The sequence below is a fragment of the Necator americanus genome, chromosome X (genome assembly GCF_031761385.1).
Source record: "Necator americanus strain Aroian chromosome X, whole genome shotgun sequence".
NCBI classification, from domain to species: Eukaryota; Metazoa; Nematoda; class Chromadorea; order Rhabditida; family Ancylostomatidae; genus Necator; species Necator americanus.
The window spans coordinates 30,709,099-30,719,983 of record NC_087376.1 but is presented as its reverse complement, the minus strand read 5'-3'; the positions used below and the strand labels follow the sequence as shown (position 1 = coordinate 30,719,983).

Below are 10,885 nucleotides of genomic sequence, written 5' to 3'. Positions count from 1 at the left end.
CCAAGAAAATCGAACAGAATTCTTAGAAAACAAAATAGGTCGGAACCGTTGGAAGGAACTAACAGATACAATCGACAGATTACAGTTACGTTTGTTGCTATAGGTTATGGGTCCATAAAACACATGGCCATTTGTATTGAAACACTCAACGAATGCTTAGGATGACAGCTGGTGCAGTATAGGGCGGTGGCAGATACACAGTAATTGTGAGTTCGGGCATGAATACTGATACCTCGACTGACATCCATAAATAGTGCAAACAATGAGGAAGGCACGATATCGAATGTGGATGTAGATTAGGAAATTGGGGAACGTTTCCACGTGAGCATTTCTTTACTGTGAAAATCACTTTGATGGCTGCTCCTATATTTTTTCCTGTTCATTTGAAAGTTCTAGACGTGGATTCAAGCGGAGCAGAGATATTTTGAGCCTCATGCACAAGTTTTGGACCAGAAAGATGTTTCTCTTCACCATAAATATTAGTTTATTAATATTATCAATGCTATTGCTAGTACTATCTGGTTCCTTCTAATATGTCCTCCTATGATAAATTTAACTGCTGCATTTTTTTTTAAGCCGTTTGATTTCTTATACTATGTTTTTGTCTTTTCTCCAAAAGAAAAATAAGCGTACTCATCGTAGGAGTGTTCTCACCTATTTCGAATACTTAAGTTCTATAGCTAGCACTGAAATTTACATAATGATCTAATTTGATAGGCGTTTTTATATTCCATTATTGGACTCGTTCTATTCCCCAGGTAATTGAAATATCGTACGTGTTTCTATTTTTGAATAAACATAAACCTTGAGATCTTAGATATTCCATTCTCTTCTGGACATATCAAATCTTTACCGGACAATTATTTCAATTTCTGTTCAGTGCACCAATTTTTGATCTTTCACGTTGGTGAAAATTCCTTACATGGGAAACTAAATCTCATTTTTTTTTGAGAACTGTTCTATCTATGGATCTGGGAATTTAGTGCAATCCTTTCGTTTCTTTTTGTTTTCTTCATAGTGTTGGAACGTTTCCTAATTATTTATCATTGTTTCCTAATTATTTATACGTTTACCTTTGCATTGTTACTGTTTCGATTTGATCAACATGCACGAGCAGGTATAGCTTGGGAGAATTTCAAAAAAAAAAGATCCCGGAAGGATTCTCATCATTGCCATGGGTTGAAATCGTGCAATTCTCTGGAAGATACACGTGGAAGTCTTCCTCAGTAACAGAATTAGGCAAAGGTCTTGGTTTACTTCATGTTCTCCCATTCCATTCCCATTCGTCCTATCGCTTGAGGTCAACCACCTGTTGTTATGTTTGCAATACATCGAACGATATCCTGGATGAGAAGTGAGACACGCGGTAACACCGGATGCGGTGCAGTTGGATAGGCAATTGCATTCGACCGGCCGCCAGAGCACTTGCCATAATGTCGTTGGGTGGCGGCGTAACGACACGTCCTGATCGCTTAACTCGCTCTCCGTCTGTGCCTCCAGGGATCGCGAATTCCCTGGATGTTGAAGGAGGAATACGGTAACCGGGGCACAGCAATCATGTGGCGAGTTTTGCCACTGAGAAATGAGGTTTAGATCAAATACATTGCTATAGGGCATGTTTGGAATTTTCCCCCATTTTTGGGTTTGACGTGAGAAATGTTTAGTTCTCATCACGTTCATATCGCTACTACTTCTATGGAACTCAAGTTTTCATGGATACCAGCAAATCTTGTGTGCATTCGCTACTTTCTGACCTTGTTCTGGGGTTAATGAATCCTAAAGAGTCATCATGGAACCATTCAGCCGGTAACCGACTAACGAGGGAGGACTCGTAAGAGGGTCAGGGACCAATTAAAGCAGGTGGCAGATCCAGAATGTGAATTTTGTTTTGTAATCTTTGACTTGACGTTTAGCTTTGTATTTCCTGGCATAGAGCTCGTAACGGCTACCGTATGCTTGGCTTGACGTTGTAGCGTTGGTAGGCGGGCACAAGTCGCATCTGCGGCACCGGTGATGGGATTATCTATGTTATTGGAGCGGGCTTTGTGATCCGCGCCGCGTAATTTTGTTATGGCAATCAGCCTACAAACTGGCAAATGACATGATACCAGCCGGTTAGAGAGACGTAGACGTCGCTCTTCTTCAATTCAGGACCCAGCATCAACACCAATACCATCATGCAAACATTCTCATCTTAAGGGGTTTCCTATTTGTAAATATAAACAAGACGAGAATAGAATCGAATTCAATAGTTGACGACATAAAACAGCACTATAATTCTTAGTATACAGCTTGCCTTCTGACATTTACATTGTGGTTGGCCATTTTAAGGTTAATAAATGTTGATGGAAGAGTACAGTGACATTTTTCACTTATTACATTCATAAAATTTTCAGAAAATTGACTTTTTTCCAGACTTTAACTCATATCAGTACTAATAGCAACGCTTCAAGTACACTTATGATCTCCCACACATTCCTGAAAACGAACAACGACTTTATGAAGAATGTTTCACCAAAGTAATGAAAACTTTTAAAGATGTCAACTCAGGATTTCGTATCCACCTTCCATTTCTCCAGGATTGCCTCTATCAAACATTCGCAAATCCAATATACGACCATGCACTAATTCAATGATGGGGATCGACTAGATGAGGTATCCCCTCGGTCTACACAAAGGGAACGGCTACGAAACGCGTGTTCACATGTTCTTTTCAGAAACAGAAATAAGTCAGACACTATCGGATCAGGTCGTTTCTGGAAATTTTGGTGGGATTATTGGTAGTATTGCGAAGAAATTATCTGCAGGTCCCGTAATTCTCCCATGTCCAGCCTAATTCGCTTAAAAAGTAAAGGATACATTCGACCGTACTCATGCGTACCGCCGTCGTTCCTCGAGTTTCCGCTTTTTTCTTCATTCACTCTGAAAATATAGGACGTGGGATCAATCCACCAAGGTACTGTAGTTGATACAGATGCGCCAAACGTAGCCACTACCTGTCACCTACAATACTGCCAACGTACTCAAAATTTCTCCATTTAGTGACTAAAATTTTGAGTCTTATGGGATGGGACCCATTCTGATGATCATTAAGGATATTAAATCAAAAAAGGAAATATTTGTAAATCTTTCTTTAAGAGTATTTGTTCGTTTGTTATTATACTTGTTTTATTCTTGAACATTAAATAAAAAAACACTTGTAAATATTTCTTAAGGGGCATTTATTTGTTTATGCTTATAGTTGTTTTATGTTTAATTTTATTTGTAGTGTTTAGCTTATAAATACAACATTTACACTATTACAGTAATACAAAAAAAATGACTTGAACGACAAGTAATGACTCAGCAGTGAATAAAAGGCAAGAAAGCATGGATTCTGATATACAAGTAAAGCTGTTAACAGCAATAATTAAAATACAACCCATAATTATGTACATGTAAAAATCTCCTCAACTTCCTTCACTATCGGTTTCATCTAATCGGTATAAACGCAACAACTTATCCGTTCCACGAACCACAAATCGACAGGTTGTTGGATCCCAGCTGGAAAAAGTAACGGGTAAATAGTTTCTTAATTAGTGAAAACGAGGTCTACAAGATAATTTGTTTCTATGATGCAAAAATTGGATGTTTGTTTTAGCAAAACGGTCGAAGAGTTTCGTTTTTGCGGGTATTTGTGGAAAAATTATTCGATGTGGTGGAAATGTTTGCAGTTAAGGATGTTAAGTACCAGTAAAGCCCTCAAATTACCTTACTGTATATTTACAGCTGCTACGGATCACCATTACCTTATAGTTACTCATGTTTTTGTATCTTTCTAGCTTTTTTTTTGGAACTCTAGTCACATAGGATTGTTTAAAACCAGTTCCTATATCTCAAAATTGATTCGGAATCATTCGTACTGAAAAAAAACAGTCTTCATGGAGTTAACCAATGTTTTCCTGCTTCCATTGCTAACCAAACAAGAGACTCACAGCATTCCAGTAACTGATTGCAGATTCAAAATTTTATGTGTTGGAGGTGGAAATGTTGTGAATGTGATATCACAGAGGTTAACCATCCGTAACCTAAAAAAAATATCCAGTGATATATTACTGGTGAAAATGATTATAAAAAAAATCAGCACCTTTGAACATCAGCAGCCAATAATAGCCTCATCCTCGGTGAAAAACTCATCACTTTCACATCACTTGGTGAGATTTTTTTCTTCACAATCTCCTTTCGCGCAGCAATATCGTAGAGATGAACCATACCGGAGTCACCAGCCAATGCTAGAACACGCGCAGCGCCATCTACGGCGAATACAGAACGTTCTGGAAGCGATTCATCTAAGGATGTAAAATAATAAGACGCATTTTCTTGAAGAAAACAATGACCAACTAGCATTCAGCGAGGATGTTGTGAAATGAGCAACTGACTCATTTACTCGAGCATCCCAAAGTGTCACACCACCTCGACTTTCTCCGGCCGCCACCATACATCCTAGCCAGGAATACAGAGATGTGGCACCACCTAGATATTCTAATAATGGGATGGTAACAATTTTAAGGAAAGCGCTTTCTATCGAAGCCCTGTTGAAGTGCTGAAACAACTCAGTTTTAATAAGGAAGTAAACAGCTTTTATTTTTCTTCTATTTTGGTAGAAGTGTCCTCTTTTACAAGGATAGTGGGTATTGACGTCATTATGTAAGTTGCAAAGTAGGATGAATCAGTGTTAATTGGAAAAACATTCGTTCGAAAAAGCTCTAATTGAATTGCTCTTAAGTGAAAAATTGTAGTTATAACTGGAAGGTTTTAAAAATTTCCGTTCTTTAATTCAGAAAATATCAATATCAATCTAAATATAATATAAATAAATAAATGTAAATCTAAAAGATGGTGCGAAGAACATCGTCACATTGATTTCTTGTTGTTCTAGTTATAGAGTGTTTACTCTAAGTTGCTTTGTGACTCCTTTTCAAAAGAATTTTATAAAATTCTTGTTAGTGTGTAGATCACCGCACTTTTCACATAATGAGTGATAACTCATAACTACAAATTTTGTATATTATCCAGAATTCGGATGATCTCTAAAATTCTGACGAATAGTCATGTGGTGGTTTTAAACAGCATAGCACGAATCTGACGTGGTGAGGGAATCAGCGGGAAAAGCTAGGGATGGGGTTGTAGATTGCGGGACCAGGGGTGGACCAGGGGTTCTGCTCACCCCTCCCTAATTTTCCTTAAAAAAAAACTGCGTGGGAACAGCTTTACTTCCTACGAAAAACGTTAGAACGCTCTACTATGTACACGTTCTGGCCCCCTCAACAACCTATTCAATGATATCGTTTGAATAGGCAATCGAGGAGAACTCACTGGCCTTCAACCGCTGGATGAGGCGCGTGCACAAGGATGAGTTCCAACTGAAATCGTCCTGAAAAATGGAATCTTCCATGTCGTTTTTCCACGACGATTAGGGGGAGGTCAGCGACACCCACGAGGATCCGCAATCCACAACCTCTTGTCTAGCTTATCCAGCGGTTTACCTCAGTACGTCAGATTCGTGGTATGCTGCCTTTAAGGAGGATTTTCCTGAAAATTGAGTAAAATGCGACGTTTCGCTGTTCAACACAAGGTATTAACGGGTTGGAATGGTCAGGAAGACACAAAAAAGTCCTATATCGATGACCTAGAGGAAGTTCATGTGTTTGAAAACAAATAGAGAGTTAGTAGATTTGCTGTTTGGTGTGAAAATTGAAAAAAGCTCAATTAATTGTTTTCGTATGGCTTGACAAGTTCGTGCATCCTTTAACGAAGAAACCTATCATTCTTCTCTTTTTTTTCAAAATTCGCCAATAATCTTTCTCAATCGTGTGCGATAAGAATTGATTTACCTACACGAGATGAAATATGTTCATGACAGTCGGTGTCCTAGTTTAAACCTCCTAAAAAAGTGAACATGAACACAGAAATCAATGTCTTCTCTTTAAAAGTGACTGTAAATGGCATACTGAAGCTGGATGAAAATGAGTTTCTGAGAATTAGGTGGGATTGTTCCCAATACGAATAGAATAATTTCTGTAACGATAGAAAAAGGCTAGTGACCTTAGGGATCGAGAGTTGGTCTATTTGAGTCGGTGAAGATTTTAAATGTTCTATGATGAGAGCGATTATAGAATTATAACGAATGTAATATATTTTGTTAAATACGTGATCGATCATATCGTATTTATTTAGAATATCCTGAAAACAGTGTTTGGCTGATATCTTGTGGCTCAACGTGGCTATCAACAATTGAAAAAATCTCGTGAGTTCTTCTTTGTTTATGGGTGTTCAACTTCGAAAAAGGTTCTAGCTTGTTTTTTTTTTCTTGCCATCTTAACGGATCAGTAGTCCTTCTATCCGGATAATCATATTTTTGCCATGTACCTTCCTCTCGTTCAAATGATCCTCACTTTTCTCTGTTTTCTTCTCTACAAGAGTTTTTTTGACACTCCTCTCCGTTTCTGTTTACTTCTCAAAAGACGGAGAAATTATATATTCTGTGCATAAGCGTGAAAAAGAGAATATTCTCTTTTCGTTTTTTAAATGAATTAATTTTGAGAAATAGCGATAGGATCGGTGTAATCTGCTTGAATCCACGCGGGTTACTGCGCCTATAATTTGCAAATAGTTCGACGGTGAGAACAGCGATGTGTGATACGGTAGAGGAGTAAGCAAAACAGTGTATAGGTTAGAAGGATGTAGTTTTGTTAATGTAATTGTTAGGATTAAGTTAAATTTGGTAAAAATTCAAAGTGATATAGAAACCAGTAATAAAACTAATGAAATACGCAGAAAAATTCCGGAGTGACATCTCCTAAAAGCTACAGTTACTCTTCGAACAAAAAGCAATGATCCGTAAAGATAGCATTCACCGTCAAAGAAATTTTTTTATTTATTTCCCATAGAAATTTCATTCTCGAACCTTCTAGTCCTCAGAATGCGACAGTATTAGCGTAGATTTCGCAGATAACGACACTCTACATACTTTAGTGGTTTTTCTTTAAAAAAATACTTCAAAATATTAACACCAAAACTGAGATCTTGATCTGTGCGTGGAGGACGAGATCAGCGTTTATGGATTGATACGTCAGATTCAATAATAATCACCTGATAATTATTAAAGTATTCGTGGTTCACATTCATTACTTCATAGTTAATCGAAAATTTCCTTCGAAACTGTTAAAAACTCATATAAAAAAATTTGCACAAAATTATTACAATTATCATCACTATTAATTACGGAAAATTATTATTATAGAAATGCAACAAATATTATTTTAAGAGGTTGACTAAAGAAAGAAGAGAACAAAACAAAGTAGAGCTATATTTTTGTGAATGGTACAAGTAAGCAATAAGCACACATGTTAGTAGCTCCATTACTTTGATTCCGACAATTTAACCCTGGCGTGTCTAGCTTACCGGCAACCTTTGCCCTCGGGCAGGGAACTGAACACAAATGAACGAGATTTTGGATAGCGAGTTACTAAAAAAGCGAGCTTGCAGTTAATTTTTTTTGTTTCTTTTATTTGATTATGAGGACAGAATTATGTGGTAGTAAAGAAGGAAAAAAATTTTTTCTATTGTGACTATTGTCTTTAACCATAACTCTTGTTAGCACATAACAGTAATCCTGCAATGGTATCTACAGAAAAACGATTTTTCATACATTTTTTATAGTATGCTCATCCAAATAAATCCCTTCTTCTTAATTTTCAAATTCAAACTACTTCAACTTCGAACTGAAATTTTATTTTGCTCTCAAAGTCCCCATTTCATACCTTTGCTTGTCAGAAATCGAAATATAGCTCCGCTCTGCGCATCTACGATATGGATTCCAGACGATGATCCTACTAGCACTAAGCTCTGCTTAGTCCGCTCATCATCCATAAAAAGCGCACATAGAGGTCGTTTTGAACATTTCAACTGTGCTGTGGAGGTACCTAGAAATTCTATGTTGTTGTTGAATTTATTTGAATGGTTGACTTTCTGGAAATTCCAAACACTTACCAAACACACCACTTTCTGGATCAGTAGTACCAATGCTCACGAAGCTGTCCTCAGCCGAGGTGGATGCAAAAAGGTCAGCTGATCTGTTAAGGGTCAGAGATGAGACTCTGGATGAAGAGACTAGTGTAGTGGCTACGGGAACCGGGCAAGGTCTAAACTAAGAAAATTTGCGATAAAAAAAACAGTGAAAATGAAGCACACTCTCCAGAAATTATGTCAGATGTAAAAGGAGATATATTCGCGGTCTCTTAATTATATGAACAACTTGACATGTTTTGGACATAGAATTCTCATCCCTTCCGTAAATCTCGTGCCAAAAACTGAAGATTAGTCATTTCAAGGAGGAACCTGTTCTGGATTAGCGCACGCAGCGGGGATACTTTATGGTTAAAAAGACGAATCCAGCTTTGCATTGACATAAGCAAACCAGCTATATACCATAAAATGTCCTTTGTGACATTGCAACCGCTTTATACCGCCAATTTTAAAACATTTCGTGCACAGAACTAAGATCAGAGAGAGGTCCATGATTTGCCAGGATATCCACAACGATTTGACTTCATGAGAAAAGTAACGTAGAGCTAACTTTTATCACTGAGATATGCTTTCGTACTAACTACAACTATTGAAAGTTATAGGAAGAGAGTTACCTCTTACGTTTTCTTACGTTTTCATACGACAGATAGGATAGCGCAGTTTTGTCGCTTCAAGTATAAAAAGCAGCCAAATGTTCTCTTTTTATGAATGACAGTTGTCGAGAGCTCCTATGTAGTAGTTATATGTAGGCAATAATTATTTCTGTCCATAGTTGCATGTTCTGGTGGTTTTGTGTAAATGTTGGAAACTGTAGAAAAAGTGATGTGACAGGTTCGAAACTCTGTTTCGAAATGTTCCGATTGTCCATCTATACATTCGTGTTTTTGAAATATAATGATAGTGTAGGAAAATTATTTATAGTTCATTAATTCTTAAAAATATAGCCATGTGAACTCCCTAGCATTAATAATTCTAAATTGTATTTAACTCATTTACTTCTGAAAAAAAAACCTTTTTCGAGGAAAAAATCTAGTCAGCTCTTAATCTTATCAGACTTTTCACGATAATTAATAATTTTGAAGAAAAAAATCGTTTTTCTGTCATGGAATGAAAGTATGGAAAGAGTAGTCTAATGAGGTAATGCGGATAGATTTTTGTTATCTTGGAAAACCGATGAATGTCGTCACAAAATTTATTTCCTAGTCATACTGATTTTTTGAAACATGAATCTAACATTCCATTTTCAAATTGAGAGTTTCAGATTGGTGAGGAGAGAGAAACAAAAAAAAAGAAATTCATACCTCAGTTTATTTGAAGAACTCACCCATCGCAATCTATACAATGTAATCTACCAGCTTTGTCTCCAGCATACACGAAACGTGTCACCGGCCATGCGAGTGAGGTACATGCCTCAGCAAATTCCAAGCTTGTATCATACCATTTTTGCTAAATAGTTCCAAAAATAAGGTAGATGATTTGAATTTAAGTGCTTTGAAAGAGAAGCTTTAATGGATTTCTTAGAATTGAAGCGGATATATTTCTTTTCCTTGAAATCATGAAGAAACGATGTGAAAAGGAATATAATCAATAGGAGTATAAAACAAAGTTCCACGTTTAAAAAAAAAGAATCACCTTTGAAAAATTATTTGCGACGTTTGAGAACTGGTCAGGCATGATTGTTGATGCTTCCACCTCACATTTGTGTGTTCTGACTCACAATGTATACAAAACGCCTTCGAAATAAATCACGAAACATATGGTGACTAAGGTGGACATGAGGGGGAAAAAACGTGGTTTCGGTGAAGATCCCCACTTCACACTCATTAATAATGTCGAAAAGATTGATATGATTGGTTTTCTATTATCTATTATTTATTTTATTTTATTTTTATTTTCTATCAGATTTTTTTGTTTGATTTGTAAACACATATACATAAAACGAGTAGAGAACAATTCCCTCACAAAGAAAATCTCCTTGGCTAAAATTTATCAAAGTGTATTTCCCCTATATTTTTCGGATTTTTGGAAAGAACTAGTACTTAGAATTACTAAGAAAGGTTCAAAATTCTTGTATAATTTTGCGTGTATTGATTACCCATAATACAACTTAGGATTAATGCTGCGCTTGATCCACTTCGTACTCATCAAACCTACCTCATTCCGATCCTAACGATGTAGAACGTGTTTTGATACATTGCAATCTCATAAATCCTAACAGCTTATTGTAAAAAAAAACTAGCGCATAAGCTAATGTTTTTTAGGGGTAAAAAAGCGAAACTTTATGGATCTGTCCTGGAGTGCTCCCAACAAAAGTAGCCGCATTCACCATAAAATGAGCGCATAGTGCAGACAAAACAAAGATAAAATCAGCATTGGCAATGACCGAGGTGACATCGTACATGGATTTTCGTTATCTAAGGAATTTAATAGGAGTATAGATTGATTAATTCGAAAAAAAAAATCGGTTACATTACGTTAATATGGCAAAGGATGTTTCATTGCCCCAACTGGAGTTTTTGTTCGACTGCTGAGCAAATATCCAGGTCTGTTTATGAACACGTTCACCATACATGAGAGGATGGCCACTCAAAACAATTGATATTATAAATCCAATTTTTTTTCTTCATAACTGAAAACAAAATAAGATTGTGTGCGTATGGGTAGTGAAGGGAAATTACGCATTCGTTCGATGTGGGTGTTACACTGAAGTGAACGGTGGAAGAATGGGATCGATGAGAGAAACGAGAAAGTACGCGAGAAACAGAGACGGCGAACGGTCCTTTCAGAGGTTATAGGAACACGATGAGTTCGAATGAAG

At 36.8% G+C, this 10,885-nt stretch overlaps 1 protein-coding gene across 1 annotated transcript; it reads right to left on the bottom strand.

Moving 5' to 3' along the window:
• Positions 1-3,449: 3,449 nt before the first annotated feature.
• Positions 3,450-9,741, bottom strand: RB195_025994 (uncharacterized protein; the record flags this gene model as incomplete). Its single annotated transcript, XM_064214342.1, has 8 exons — positions 3,450-3,543; positions 3,975-4,067; positions 4,127-4,313; positions 4,381-4,512; positions 7,803-7,964; positions 8,032-8,183; positions 9,392-9,513; positions 9,700-9,741. The coding sequence occupies 8 exons, from the start codon at positions 9,739-9,741 to the stop codon at positions 3,450-3,452; spliced, it is 984 nt and encodes a 327-aa protein (XP_064070223.1).
• Positions 9,742-10,885: the final 1,144 nt, after the last annotated feature.